General features: G+C 37.9%; 1 protein-coding gene across 1 annotated transcript in view; it reads right to left on the reverse strand.

The window, feature by feature from the left end:
- LOC140353317 (contactin-associated protein-like 5) overlaps positions 1-16,807 on the reverse strand; it is a 99,456-nt gene that overhangs the window by 65,459 nt on the left and 17,190 nt on the right. Inside the window, exons 2-3 of the mRNA XM_072437816.1 lie at positions 9,575-9,685; positions 8,406-8,599 (exon numbers count right to left, since the gene is read on the reverse strand). Of these exons, the coding sequence (XP_072293917.1) occupies positions 8,406-8,599; positions 9,575-9,685 (305 nt within the window). The remainder of the gene's footprint in view (positions 1-8,405; positions 8,600-9,574; positions 9,686-16,807) is intronic.

Raw genomic sequence — 16,807 nt, forward strand, 5'->3', positions numbered from 1 at the left:
TTAATTGGAAGGGCAAAACCTTAAATAAATAAGCTGGTCTATCTATTTCTGGGATTTTCACACGATAGACAACGAAAATGAGAGAAAATGAAAAAAAGACCCGATAAAGCAGTTCCTGGAAGGCAAACGTTCAAATCATCGAATATTGTTGACATAGAGCTTGTCACTTGTAGACTTACTCACAGTGGGAAGAGACATACACATACTTGAGTTCACTCTGACATTTAATCAGACAACTTACATATCCGGAATTTCACTATGCTCACAAATCAACTATCTGTGCACCGTGTAAAACAAAGGTATTTTCTCACACCTAAAGCTAAAAACAGTGACGTGCCATCCTTCTCGTTCTCTCGCCAATAACGGGAAGACTAACAACCGCTCATCTTAGCCATTACGTGACGGATTAGCCCATACTTCATAATGGATTCCAGGCAGGTGACCGCAGTATAAGGCGCTGTAAAGACGCTGTGTGACAGAAAATCTTCAAGCCTCGACTCATATAAAACAAAGGGAGACACGAGGCCAATAACTCCAGCTCCCTAAGCAACGGAAACAGTGCAGCGGGGAGAGGCGGAACAAAGGCTGTCCAATGTATTTGTAACAAGGCAGCAGGGGCGTCATTAAAAAACACCAGGACCCTGCTTCTTGGTAGATAATCAAGGCAGCAGTGCGACTGTTAAGGCTGTAATTGTGATTTATGCCACCACTTTCCTATTTCCAGCATTTTAACAGGAGCTGAGTGGATGAATCTTATAGCAAGTACGAGCTGTATAGGGTAATTTATAATTCACATCCACCACAGAGGTATTCCTAACTCTACTGGGAGTTTTGGTTTAAAGCACCCGATACTGGTGCTACTCTGAGACTAAATCCATTGTGTTTATGCATTCCACCCAAAACATGTATTAAAAATGTGCTTTGTTTCATCGTACTAAACGAAATATAATATGTTTTTTTGTTGTTTTTTTTCAAAACGACATTATTGTCTTGAGTTAAAAATGGTGGTGTTACGTAAGGCAGTTTATACCCAAATATTATATCACGTTTTATGACGTAACAGCTGGGACGCTCGATGCTCAAATAGCAAACATGCTTCGCTGCGCTGTTATTTGCTTTCATAATTTCATTGTGATGATATTCCGATTAGTGAAACCATTATTTGGGCCTATGAGGCTACAATTGCAAATAGTCCCCAATTTCTGCTATTGTGTGCTCCGAAAGCAACAAGAAATCAATGACCCAATGCTGCTTACTTTATCTCAAGGATGTCCTGAGCAAATAAGCATTTGTTTGTTGGTTTGGAGCAACACATCAGGGATTGTAATTAGTGAATTTAACAAGCTGTTTTAAAAAAATATTTGGGCAACAATCTATGTATCTATTTAAAAAAATAAATATAACAATAAAGAAGAAGATTGTTGACGGTTAACTCAGTTAATCCATAGGCCTGTCACAATGAGACATTTTAAAGAAGGAACTAGATGAAGGAAATAGAATGATAAATGAATAAATGATAAAGATCACTTTATGTCAGTGACAAATGAACCGACATAATAAAATCACAATAAAACATTTCCTAAATGAACTAAACATTATCTTAAAGGTGGTATGGACGATTTTTTTCAGCAAATCTTTTAATCATATTTCCTCGTGGCGTGGATAAATCATTTGTCCTGCCACGTATCAATCATAAAACGCACCTATCGCTCACCTGCAGCCGCGTCAGGCTCGTCCCCACGTTTCCGCGTGCCTAAGCGCATGGATCTATCATAATATAGTTCCCTCAGTGTACGGGGCAAAATGAAGACGGAGAAAGACAGTTCGAGCTGACGCAGAAGTGGACAGAAATCTACGGGAGACGAGAGATGCGATGCGCTCCGTTGCGCTAATAAACAAACGCACGTGTGTGTTGTATCAGTCCACACGGGGGAGGGCGCATGCGCACTTCCACCTGAGTTCTCAAATCGCCGAAAAATCGTCCATACCGCCTTTAATTTAAATATCACAATGAAACGCAATGTTGTTCTACTTCTGTAAAATTGTTTTAGTATCATTAGTTGTGATATATCATGTTATTCAACCTGTAAATGTGGTCACACATAACACAACTTGTATTATTAATGTCTCATTTAATAAACAATCAATATTGGGACAGCGTGGCCTAGACTACATTTAAGTTTTTGGTAACACACTATAACAACTACATTTATTCTCGTCTTAATAAAGCATGAAAAAATACTTAATAAAATGAACTAATACTGTTAACTCTAACCCCGGACCCCTGGACATTGTTATTACATTTCTAGTTCATAAAACAATGTTTGAGAGATAATGATTGCTTGTGTTAGCTCTGTGTAGCAACATTAGCATAAGAGTGCATTTCTAAGTGCAGAAGGTCAGAGGCAGTGCAGGAGCAGGTTCACACGCAGCAGGCCCACAGAGTGCAAATAAAACACTTGTGTTTCAACCATTTTATAACTCAGGCTCTGAAATGTTCTCAGTGTGTCCAAGTAGGAATTCCAAGTATAAAGGATGTTTCCAGTGAGAATTGACTAGTCGGAACTCGGATGATCCAAGGAAACATTTACCACTTCACTCGCTGCATTTATTCACTTATGTTGTTATTTTTCTGTAATTGTGCAATGTTACAAAAAAATTCAGGAAGATAACACAATTTCACACACTATTAAAGTACACAGAAGTCAATGTGATGAACATTTTGAACTTCCTCTGATCTGTTGGTCCTATGACGTTCTTCTTGGGGGTTTTCTGCTTTGGGAAAAAAAGCTTCGGAACATCTTGTGTGTTCCAGCTCTAAATAAAGACCTGAGGGTGCTGAGGATTTTCCATTATGTAGCCAGCGGCTGAGGCTGGGTCCCTTATCCACGCAAACAGGCCTAACCCCATAGTGACTTCATTATGTGTATTCTGTCTCATTGCAGCCTGCTTCCCCTCCTCATTCATTAAGGCTCTTTACACTTCCTCTGTGCTGATGAGCTCCCTTGTGTCACTTTTCCTTTTGGTTGCATACAGTGCTCGGGCCATAAAGGTTTATTCTAATCCATCCACTGGGGAATAACTGGTGCTCCCGGCAATACAGAGGCAGCACTTTGTTCCAGAAGGTCAATGTAAGAGCCTAAAGGTACAAATAAAGAAGATATGACTGAGGGAGCAATGCTCTGAAGAGTGGACCAAAGACTGGTGGTGACTGCGAGCCACTCAAATGAGCACACAATGTATGCTAGTTAGCCCTTCTCCAGAAAGTGTTATTTTTGTATAACACAAATGGAAAATGGTTATAAAACAAAATGTTTTAAAAACAACATGCATGTTGAGTAATGCTGTATTAGTGTTAAACACAAATCAATCCCAAAACTGGTATCAAAGCTGGATTTATATATATTTAACAGAACAACATTTGACTTTTCTGAACAGATTTAGAATCCTCTTGACCTTAAACAGAACTTGCCTCAAATCTCATGGTTAGAATTATTATCTGTTTTGAATTGAAAATGTAATTGTAGGATTGAAATCAGTATCATGCCTATTCCTTAGAATCAAAATTGAGTTGGAAATGTTAGTATCATGAAAACACTATCCTGTACTGTCCTGCAACTGAGGCTCGAGTGCTGCTTTCACCTACCCCCAATCCCCGCCCACATCTCTGTACTTGGTTGTAATTATTTTAAATATTAAGACTCCGAGAGATACATGTAGGTTCTAAAATGTCACGTAAACTTCAAAAACAAAAACTTGTAATTAACTGTATGCTGCTAGATGTTTTGAAGAGGAAGTGAATGGACCTGTTTTTATTATCAAGCCGTTTTAGATCAAGATTGCATTTTACAATGAACAAAATGTAAAATAATACTGCTGCTTTGCCTGAAATGTTCCACAGTATAGCATTTACCTCTTCTATCTCCATAGAAACAAGTAGATGACACCACTAGTCTAAGTTACGGGTCAGATCTTTAGTTTTACTACCCTTTGGTAGTAAATCAGAATGGTGGGGAACCCTCAGGAGAATAGTGCATAATGCACCTTAAGGATCAGATCGTGATCTGACTGCTGTACAAATATAAGCAGCTGGGGGAACTAACTTGGGTCTGTATTTGATCACTCCCAGTGTCTAAACCCAAATTAATATAAAATTTCCAAGTTTTCAGCCTTCAAGGATAATTCCTCTTTGCTTGCTCTGAAAAGTCTGGGCACTGCTTTGAATTATGTTGCTTAAATCTGGAGAAGCCCATAGTCGCTTTATTAGTGGATGGAACTTCAATGCTTTGTTTGATCAGTGAATAAAACCAGTATAGCAAGACAGAAAGTTTTGTGGGAGCTTTTTTATTTCCATGTATCTGTGAGCATAGACTTTCTCTGTCTAATAACAAGACGGATGCAGAGGTTTCTTGTTTTATTTAATGCTAAAATATTTCATTCTATCTTATTTGTGCATCCTTCACCAAACCACAAGTTTATTTTTCAGAAATTGTCACCCAGTCTTGGTCTGGCCTTGATATTTTTTTTATTAACAGTTTTACATAAGCTGTGGTCAGAAATCCATAATGTGTTGCAAATAATGGATTTACCCGCCCAAATATCCTAATAACCATAATTAGCAGACATTTTAGCAAACAAACAGAAAAGTGGTTAAACGTGTATTTAAATACATTAGTTTAGGTTCATGTGTCCGAAAAATATGAAGACGGCATAATTATACTACAAAAAAGCAAAAATATCAATGCATATCTTTATTTGAAATATCAAAACATAAGATTGTCAACTAATCAACGTATGGCCTCAACATAATATTCATGTTGTCGACAATACTTAGCTGAACATTATTAGGTCTATGCTGCTTGTATCAAATCAATGCCCCATGGTTATTATTTAAAAGAAAAAAAATAATTAAATGTAAGTCCTGCAATGAGATCTCTTCAGGGCATCAGGTACACGTGAACATACAGTGTACAAAAGAACATGTGCCAGCGGGAAGGTACAAAACAAAAAACATCACATCAACACAAAAGGCTTACATTATTGTGATATTTTTGGAAAAAGCTGGTGCATGGAGCTTGGCAACCAGATTACTGACAACTGTTCATGTCATTTGCCCCACAGTAATCTTTATATCTTCATAAAACATAGTCTTTCCTTTTAGTTTTTAGTACTTTAGTTGGTTACAATGAATCTGTTTCCAACAAAGTAGTCAATATATCGATTCAACAAAAATCAAGCTTGGGACTGACACTAAAAGCATTTTACATTATTTTTTTTATTTATTTTTTGGTAAATTATTATACTTCTGTGCCTAATTTGTGTTGCAACACTGGAATTTCCCCATTGTAGGACAAATAAAGGTTATCTTATCTTACAGATTCCAATTATATGCCCTCTTTCAGACCTCTACGGAGAATTGATTCATCTTCATTGCCCTTAACCCAACTTTAAACCCCATGTTTGGAATACCAAGAGTAAAGTATTCAATTTGCATAATCTTGCCAGTACCAATCTTTGCTACTGTGACTAATCCTAATTAAATCATGGCACTGGTATCTTTTCAGTCTGAAGCCATTCCATAGTTACTCATTGAGTGCCATCAGGGAGGCCAGTGGGATTGGTGATCATTATCTGTATTTGTACCAGGCCAATTTTTCCCCTTTGCCAATTTGGTCTGGGCACGGGCTCAAGTTGGCTCACTGCAGCTGTTCTATCATTAGACCCTCTCGGCAAACAGTTACCTTTGAGCTTCACTTGTAGCAAAGCCAAAAGACGGATGTGCCCCTCCCAATAAAAACACTTCTTTGTGAATGAGACACGCTTGATATATTAGCTGCCATCCATCCTGCGCCATCTATAAATCCACATAAGGAGGATCTGTTCGAATCTATAGACGCAGCCTATAAATTGTGTGTGATTTAGAGGTAAATAAAAACCAGCCAGATCCGGTTTGAAGAGGGTTTTTTTTCCCACTGGAGGGTTTCACATATTTTCTAGTTCCCTGCGTCTCCCTGGGGTGGGTAGCTAAGGATGTGGGTGCAATGAGGAGTTGAGGGTCTTGTCTCAGAGCGGGCGGTGTGCGTAATGCACCAGACTAACACCTGCACACTGTTATATCCTCCCGAGGCTCCATGCAAACGAGCCACTTAGAATACATGGGATGATTTCCTCAACAGCACGACTTGTATATGCCCAAGAGCATTGCAAAGATAACAGATAACAAGGTGGGGGCTGGAAATATTAAGAAAAACTGGAAAATGCATAGACTAGCATAGACTTGTTTGATTGTGCCAAGATTATTGGGTTAATCTATATCCGTGATTAGTCAGGCCACAATATAATCGTAACAACTGCAAATAATAATTGCGACCATTTAAGAGGCAAGTAGGCTAGTTGTAAACTTCATTGAAAAGTGATATTTATACAGCTGTTTATGTCATAATATTTTATCATTTGAATAATATAGTTCTAATCAGAAAGGTTAATTTGATAAGGCTGGAGGCCCAATATTCACTATTGTTTCGTCACGGTGTTTCGTCACAACAACAACAACAACAACAACAACAACAACAACAACAAAGGGTTAACAAATGTGAAATAGGTAACTTTATAAAACTATGAACTAAATCAAACTATTAGAAATAGTCAATAACACCTCAACTTATTAGAACACACAAACGCCCAAAATAATCTTTTTAGCATTACAATATTAGGGGTTGTTAACGATATCTGCAGTTCTAACACACTTTGAATATTGATGTACAAAATATAGGCCAACTGAAGTCCTTTTTCTAATGTACACATACTCAAATTCCAAATACAAAAGATCTTTCAATACTTAAGTACTTTCAACTGTGAATGTTTCAGTACTTTAACTTATGTCATAATTTGACTGAGCTACTTTTACATGTATTGGTGTAATATTTGAACAGTGTACTTTTACTCCAGTGATAAAAAGCAGTGCGTTGACCATCTCTGACAATGTGGACCGTCCAGTGAAATCTGTGTCTTCCAGTCAACAGAAAGCATGGATTCATTTGTGAAGCTAAAACAACCTGGTCGCAGCTGAGCAGAGTGCATTACGGACAAAGAACCAAATGATACAAACCCATTGAGTGGAGATGAGCTGATCACTAACTGTGGTGCGGACTACAACACAAAAGCAAATGGATTGGTGAGAAAGAACCCAGCAGAAAGATTAGGCAAAAGGCTAAATTTGTTAATGAGCTCATAATTAAACTTGCCGCTTGTGTGTAAAGACAAATTGATTTCCAGCAGCACAGGCTACAATGCTGCTCTCTCTGTCCGTGCACTTTTGTCCTTTGTCATGATGTCACGTTTGCTAATTGTTTTTGTCATCTTTCCAACTCAGTGCAATACAGTTTTTTTTAAAATAACTCTTTTTTATTTAAAGGTCATTTAAAGGTGTCGTTCCACCACCTGATGTTATTGCTTTGCCACCAATCCAAATTACTAGTCAGATCTTTGGAGAGTCTGGTGAATACATGTTTTTCAAGGTCATTCTGAGTTATACCAACATCTGTAATTAAATAAGAGAAGTTACATAGTGCACCTTTACCTTAATATTGTGTTTTATTGTGTGTATCGTCTCCATCACATTTCACATTTCTATGCTCAAAACACTAGCAGAGGGTGCAAGGACGCAAAGAAACACCTACATATGCAAGGAAATATGTAGGTGTTTGGACTTGAAAAACACAGGAGCTGATTATTAAAAGATTATTAAAAGTTCCAAAAAGTCAGAACAGCTCCATAATGGACCATAATGCATTTCTCCAGGTTCAGTTCACTTATCACATGCTGTTTTGTCTAACCTTTTTAATATTATGTGTTGGCTTCTCACAGCTCCTTCGTGCCATTGGACATACCTTGTAGTAACTCCTCAGGGAGAACAATGAACTGATGAATATTTCAATAGAATGTAGCAATCCATACAAATGTGCTAATGTAAATGTAGTCGAGTTTGGCACAGCTGTGAATGAACTGTAAAAGGTGCAGAAATATAACATTAAACCCTGATCAAATAAGAAACAATAATATTATAAGCACTTAAACAATTACTAGCATTTGTAGATGGCCTGTAGTACCTTATAAATGTTAATATTTCATCAACCTAAAGCATGTGTGTTAACAAATCATGAACAAAATGTTTGTAAGAGCTTAATAAACTCCTTATTAAACCGTTTTCATTAACCATGTGATAAATGCTAGTAAAGGCCTTATGAGTGCTTATAAACACATGAGTAGTCTTTATGAATGCATTATAAATAGTTTACTATGGAACCTTATTGTCTTAATTATTGATTATATACTTTTGCTTATTAATATTATAATATGATCCTTTTTCAGATCTGAGGGCACATAAAGACAAAGAGGCGACTCACCCCGACTCCGTCCTCCTGCCTGTACTGCTTCCACCCACGGCCCGTGTCGCTGTACAGCAGGACATAACTGCTGACCCAGTCCCAGCTGTCATAACGACCCTGTGTGGCCACTGCCGTCACCTCCATCTGCTCCCGGAGGTCCACCTGAAACCACGGCTCTTGGTCCGTCACCAGTGGAGACCAGCCCCCTGCTCCTGTGTGAGACAAGGTGTTCAGTGTGTAAATATCAACTGTCAAAAAAGCAAATATATATCAAACACAACACAAATATTTCACTCTACTGCTACTTATGTGGAAGATTCTGGAGAATAGTGAGTTAATTCAGTAACATCATGATTTTTATCTCGAGTAGATGAAGTTTTTGCGCTAAATTTGGGAGAAATAGAGTAATTGTATCAAAATATAACATTTTCTCTCCAAGTTTTGCAGTTTTTTGGGAAGCCTTCATGTATAATTTCTGATACAACTTTCAAAATGTTTTTCAGCCAAAAATATTATTGAAGCATGTTCAAAACTTTAGTACTTTGATGTTTGATTTCAAATTCTAAAGGGATAAATCAAAATTGTCATTCATTATTCAGTATTTGGAGGCGCTTCTTTTGGTGCGAGGCAGGAATGATTGAATAGAAAGCCAGAGTATATTGACCAATCTACTACTACTACTACTACTACTACTACTACTACTACTACTACTACTACTACTACTACTACTACTACTACTACTACTACTACTACTACTACTACTACTACTACTACTACTACTACTACTACTACTACTACTACTACTACTACTACTACTACTACTACTACTACTACTACTACTACTACACTACTACTACTACCACTACTACTACTACTTGATATTATGGGAACACTTTGTACTACATTACAAAGGCAAAGAGCAGGTGTATCCAAAGGGGACTCACAATAAACACACAGAAAGACACTTACAGATAGTCAACACATTTTGTATTATCATCATGTTAATAATAAAAATTTTACAGGGGCTAATGTGAGATTTACATACAATCTACATATCATATAATGTATGTATGCATGAGGTTCCCCAGCTGACTTCACTAGAGTTTTAAGGTCACGTAACAGTACAGCCGTGACATGGTGTGGGATAAATGATCTCATAAAGCGCTTAAGCAGATTTTAGCACTCACCGTCTCGTCTGTTGAGTTTAGCGTTGTGTGCGGCGTAAGTGCTGGAGGACTGGGAGGAGCTCTGAAATGAAGAGTGGGGTAACGTGGACACCAGGGGGCCATTGCAATTATCTGTGGGAGAAAAAAGGGGACATTTTTAACTGAAAAATACAGTTCTTTAACAACTGTGACGGAGGTTTGAAACATCCCTTCTAAACTTGGATTACGGTGTTTATTTGCAACGGTTTACATGACTTTTCAATAAGCAGATTTGTGGTGAACATAGTCACTGTTAAATAGATGTCACCAAGTCTGGCAAAATAAGAAGAATATTTAGCGCACTATTTACAATTTACAAGCATGTTACAATTTTTTAAAAAAGAAGCTACAACTCAACCCAAAACATGCAATGTCCTCTAGCTTAGATGTAGATATATTTGTTATGTACAAGTTAACACACAGTCAACAATGCAATGAGATGTGTTTGGATGAGAAGAACACATCAACTCAATTAAAAACAGCACAATATTAAAGATAAAAAGCTCCTGACAGAGCGCACCAGCAGCACTTAAGGAAGCAGAGGTCAAACGCAGAGGACACATTTCCCCACAGGACAGGACAATAAAGTATATCTGTACCTTACAAGAGTAATGCCCTAAAGCAAATTAGTACCAACCCGAAGGAGCAGAGAGCCAAGCATTTCTGGTTCATGAATGATTATTGGATTTTGGCTGGAATCTGTCAAGGATAACACTTTTTTTTTGTATTTTTTGTTGTTTCAGTTATTTTGAGATCTGCTGCTGCAAAACAATATGAATCATCAGATACAAACTACTGGTGATGAGCAGATCGATACCAAATATTAACTATATTGATGAATTCTCCAGCTAAAGTATCAACTGAAAAATAGCAGTTGTTTTGATCAAATGTTTTTACTTTGCTCATATTTGAGTTTATCCCCTCATATATCTAATATGTTAGATCAGTTCAAGCTGGGCTGGCGCAAAGATAATGACGCCAACGAGTTTCAATGCATTTTAAAACAAAACTCATCGGTATCGGTGTCAGATCGATATTGTAATAATTGCCATAATATTACTTGGCATCAGATTGAAACAAAAATCACTCATATAACGAATGTGTCTCAGTACTGGAACCTGAAAATGAATACACCTACAGATGAGGATGTACTTTTATAGATTACGCAGCTTCCACCACCTGTGAGGCAGTTTAAATTTAGCCATTTCTCGACTGACAGAGATATGAAAAGCACACCTTTATGTAGTCCAGAGTGCATCTTTACCTGTCAGCTTTGGCGTTGTTAAAGCTAAAAGTGTCTGAAAATAACTGTGGCTGCCTCACTTATCCAGTTCTGAGACGCTTCAAACAGTCTATTAACCCATGCGCTGACCCCTGAAAACGGCGCAGGGCTCTGGATGTATGCGCCTGTCCTGCTCCTGCCGTTGCTCTTTTTGTGTGGGATTACACCACTTCCAGCCGAGCGGAGGGGGGCGGATTAGAAGCCCGCCAATCTGAACCTTCTGGTCTAAAGTGATGGGCCACTCTATGAGAAGACGGGTGCACAACGGCAGCCTCTATGTTTCTGCCGCTAGCGCTGCATTAAGGCCGGTATCAGGGAAAGTAATGAAAACTGGCTCTGGAGTGATTGCAATTATCTGCTCTCCATCACAGTCAGTTTTGGTGAGAGGTTTTCTGCTGTTAAACTTCAGAGCACACCTGATTGTACTTCATAAGACTGACAGCACCAAGATTATTGTTATTTGCTCTCGGGCAGAATTTTGGCTGACCTGATTTGTCTCCCTTCAGATGAGCCGCCAAGCGTTTTTCCTAATCCTGATTTCAAGTGTGACTAAAGTGGATCAAGCTGCTTTTTGTTCAAGGCTCAAATTGTGTCACCACTTGCACATGTTCGCCCGGGAAATCATAAGTTTTGGCAAGATGAGGGAAACCGAGAAATGCGGTTTGTTATGCAATACGGCAATCCTAATCCGTCACAATTTTTGCTTACCCTGGGCCGCACTGCTTGTGTCGGCTTAGAGGAGTGTTCATCGATCATCATGTAGGGCTGACATCTTTGTTACAGAAACTAAAACAAGCAAGGCCAGGGCAGAAAATAGAGCCATAGTCTGAATATATAGGCCATTTTCACAAAACCGACCGGATAGTTTGGATAGTTACCGAGCTCCACTTCCTGTTAAATTCATTCCTTATGTGGAATTAGCCTTTTCATTCTATGTACTATTATCAAATGTATGTGTTTTGTATTGAAGTTAATGTATGACAAAAACACATACTTTCATAAACACCTAGGTTTTCTCCGTTGACATATTTGCATCAAACATAAAAGTATTAACACGCTGCCAGTGATTATCCGGCTGTAACTCACTCTCTGCTGTGAGATATTTGTTATTTAGATTCAACTCTGCTTATTCCCATAGAGAATGAATGGAGCAAGAAGCAAAAAAAAACAAGTACTATGAATAATTTTTTATCAAAGATCACTAGATAGAATTATGAGCAAATATCCTCCTGAAAATACTATCGCCGTCATATTGACTAAATAAAGGAGCCATTTTTGTCTCATAAAAATAGCTCCCCATGGAAAAAGGTTGAAGACCCCTGTGACCACATGGTAGAATTAAAGCACCTACAAATATGATTGTTAAAGGACATTATGTATGATCATATTGTTATTGGCCTTTAAATGTGCTCTCGAATACTTAATTGTTTTCTAATCCGGTAATTATAAATCATGCATTGTAGTAAAAGCTTCAGTTGTAGTCATCTGAATACTGTTTTTGATGACTAGAACTGAACATTTGTCTACAATCATGCACAAAGCTCCTCCGGGCGGTCACTATCACCTCCTCTTCACCTCACACACACTGTGAATCCGCGATAGATACACATTATTGTCACTATTCAAACAGCTGCTGAAAGGTGAGGCTTTCCAAAGCTACGGTCGTGTCTGAAGTCTGTGTGGCAGGGCCGACACCAGCCAAACCAGCCAAACTGAAACCATGCAATGTAAACAGCAGGAAAAACCTGAGTGATTTAACGGAATTTCAGTAAACATTTTAGCTGCATAGTTGTATTTTCTAAAGTTTTGTTGCTGTTGTTATTTGGCTTTGAATACGTAAACTTTTCAGTAATTTTATTAAGCAACTTTTTCCAAATTTCTCTTTGCTAAGCTTATGTATATAACTACTCTATAGGATGAACAATTTACTATTCTTTTTTTACAAACATAATCTTTTGGAGAGTTTTGTGTAATTGTCTAACTTGTGTTGTATGTTTAGGTTGTCCTCTAGAAGCACGTTGTGTTGCTGGAGACAGATCAAGTGTCCTGGTCAGACCTCACCACCAACAGCCCCAACCACACTCCTGGATGTCCCCAGAACAAGAACACCTAACACTGTCACATGGGACAGGCTGAGCCCTGTCAGCACATGAACAGATTCCTTCAAACACTACAATGAAATAACTAAAAAGCCGTAAAAAAGAGACCCATGACATGCTGTAAGATGAGCACTGCACTGAAGGCTAAACAATACAACTGTTTGAGTTGAGGTAAAATGGGTAAAGTTAGATTTTTGTAATATTCTTGTTATTAAAGGTTGGTGTAAGCCATTTTAAAATTGAAACCACCAATACTGGTTCGTTTCTATAAAATAATATATTATTGCGTTACATAACATGCATTTGCGTTGCTTTTTGTGTGTTCCTGTAACTGTTTGAGTTGGTTTGGTTGAGCTCCTCCTGCCAGTTCACCCAGTGCATAGGTCTCCTGTAACTATGGATTTACAAATTAAGCACTGGGCTGTGCCCATCAATGTAATAAAGTTAAACCAATACATATATATTGTAAAATCATCTATCTTCCACTGTGCGCTCTATGCAGCTAAATATAGTTTGTTTTGTTTTATTATTTATTTATATATGTTATATATATATATATATATATATATATATATATATATATATATATATATATATATATATATATATATATATATATATATATATATATATATATATATATATATATATATATATATATATATATAGTCTATGTCTCTGTGTTGGCCCTGCGACGAGTTGGCCACTGTCCAGGGTGTACCCTGCCTAAGGCCCAAAGTCACATTAAAATTTGAAAAAATTGTATCATGACACAATAATTAAATTAGTTAAACAATTATATATGGGCACAAAATTTAACAGCCTGTACTTTTTAAATGTACAAACAATATAACAATAAAAACATCTAATCCCTGTGTATTCCCCTGTGTATTCTCCTCATTTTGGTTCCTTTTATACTTCTATGCAAAAACAAACTTTCTAATGGTAGTTTTGTCCATCTTGTGTGTATAGTGTGGAAGCATGCTTGGATTGGCAATTGGGCTCCATTGCCCCTTAAATAAGATGGATGCACATCCGCCGTCACACGTTTGTCCAATATTGCATTGTCCTATTTGAAATGCAAAACAAACCTGCAGTATTTTATGCTAGCACATGTCCATAACTGACAGCAAACCCATAACTCACAGAGTTATAGAGCATGTCACGCGCACAAGCGTCCTCTCCACACACCTCATGTTTACAAGTCACCTGTTCGCCTGTTGTTTACCGCGTGACACTCCGAGCCGTCATGCTGTTGGGCCCACGGCCTTCTTGTTGCTCACACAGACTTATGGATGAAGAATAATTTGTCGGAATAAGCTGCTCCTCTGCCTCTGGGATAGAACTGCCAATCGCCCCAAGCTGAGTCACGATCTCCATGTGTAACCGTGGAGTTTGGGAGGCTGAAAGTCAAATAAACCCGGACATGAACACGCTCAGATGGGAAGAACTAAGCATGAGGTAATCTCTGGTGAAATCTTAAGCACCAGTAGGTAGGGCTCGCGGCTGTTGTTTGCGACGTAAACACTGCTATCTGAAAGTTGGGACATTTGTAATAATTTACTACATTTTAGAGGAGAAAAGTAAAGCGCTAAGTTTCCTAAGTTGGTTATTTGGAAATATTGATCGTAACTGTCCTTTCTGACCTGAAGAAAGATAATAAACAGGCAGCGTCATTAGGACAAAGCTGATGTTTGTTTCAAAATGTTAGTCAAGAACAAAATACACTTTTTGACCCTGAGATAGTGCAAGAATAAAGTGGGTGATATTGACAACAACAAACAATCTTTTGATGTTTTTTAATTATACCCATTATACACATGGCAATATTCAAACTATGTTTTAACAGTCCATCATAAATGTACAAAAACATGTCTAAAAATGTAAAAAGTATCACTGAAAAGACTGCAAAGTTACAACAAAAGAGCGGACATATTTATTTCTACCCTCACGTGAATGGCATTTTTAATTAGATATTTTTGCAGCCATTTTTCCACCTGAAATAAATAAAGCACAAATAAAGGGGCAGTTGTGTGTTTCTCAGTTGACAAGAACCAAGATTTGACACAAGAGCAAAACAAATATTCTTCTGGAATACTTAACTCTTTGCTTTTCTAAAAACATATGAATCATACAATATAAGACATTAATGGAGGCGGATTCAAGTGGCGCCAGGAGCCATGCATGTTGTTCACCTAAAGAACAATGTCATTGGACATCAGAATCAGAATCAGAATCAGAATCAGAATCAGAAAGGGGTTTATTGCCAATGTCAATGAAGATAATTCACAAACATAGGAGCTTGTTTTGGTGATTCGGTGCAATAAATGCAGTCTTCACCTCTATTCAAGCAGGATTAGTTTTAACTTGGAGCCTTGGGTAAATTATAATAATGCTAATCGTTCATCTCTGTGATTGTCCGTAAAAATTCCCCCAACTTTTACCAATTGTAATTCAGCAAACTCAGGGGTCCTCTAGGTAATTCTAGTCTGGTGTAAATGCTCATGTCTGTGATTCGGGCTGTTTTAGTCCGTGTTTGATACTTGTATCGAGTCAAAATACCTTTGAATCCATTTGATGTCCAAATCTTAACTATATTAATACTAATCTAAAATTGAAAAGTAAAAAAAAAAAAACACAAAATAAACTACAGTAAAAACTTGACCCCCAGAAGGACAACCCCGTCGCCGTGGCAACCGAGGACCGAGCAACATGGAGGCTCTTTTGGAAAAGTTTGGATGCATTTCAGAATCAGAATCAGAAGGGTTTATTGCCATCGCCAATGAACAGAATTCACAAACATAGGAACTTGCTTTGGTGATTCAGTGCAACATAAAACAATGAAGAATAATGAAACAACATATATACAATCAAAAAGGGCACGCATTGAAGAAAAAACATTTTAAATCTACTATAAGATAAAAAATAAAAATAGGCTTACTATGTACTGGTACTCAAAATGTACAGTTGTATTTACAGATGTAGTGCAGAAAAACATAGTGCGCTGAAACACCAGGGCATTCGTCTGCGGCGCCATCTTGGATGTTTTGGAGCAGATTTTGGATCGAGGGGCATGAATGGATTAAAAGAGTGGCCATTTGATTTCCTCATAAGCGGTCAACGAGACAGCATTTTCACAAAAAGAAAATGTCCTGCGCCCGTTGGCAAGAGTTCAGCCACAAGAAAGCTCTCCTGGTGAATGGTTTAAAGTCCTGAGCCACAGCGAGATCAGACTGAATCCATGTGCTTTTCATTACACTTTCCCTCACGGCCTCAATGATTTAGACAATAAAACAAATGGATTGATTGAATTTCAGCCGCCAGAGGTCAAAGGAGAAAGAAACATTAGCTATTCGAAAGACTCACTTATCTGCCCCATTCTACACAAAGGTCAACCGCATTCACTTAATTATAATCTTTCTGTCCGTGCAGCCTTAACCTCCGATGTGTTTTCTCCAGAACCCTGAATTATCAATGTTTTTATGCTGAAAAATACATTTAAACCTATTAATTTCATCTTGAATAAGAGAATTCTGCCTTTGGACTCTTTCACTCTACTTTCACTTGATCTTCATTTGACTGTCTCGTACAGCAGCATAATAATCAAGCTGTATTCAAGTCTTTTCAAGGGCATTGCGCATTGGCTCTGCTGGTTTCATCTCCACTCCAAGGTATTATCGCCGTACACCTGACAGGAATTGATAGTGCACTTTTCAAATCCTGTCTTCGTCTTCTGGCTAATTTGCACACCCACCTCAAACGTGAACTCCTTTTGCCCCACTAAAATCAAAATCCATTATCACAAGCAGCCTGTCTAAGCTACAGCAGTATCAA

This window comes from Eucyclogobius newberryi, unplaced genomic scaffold, assembly GCF_026437365.1.
Source record: "Eucyclogobius newberryi isolate DKJ021-1_F unplaced genomic scaffold, fEucNew1.0.hap1 SCAF_89, whole genome shotgun sequence".
NCBI lineage: Eukaryota > Metazoa > Chordata > Actinopteri > Gobiiformes > Gobiidae > Eucyclogobius > Eucyclogobius newberryi.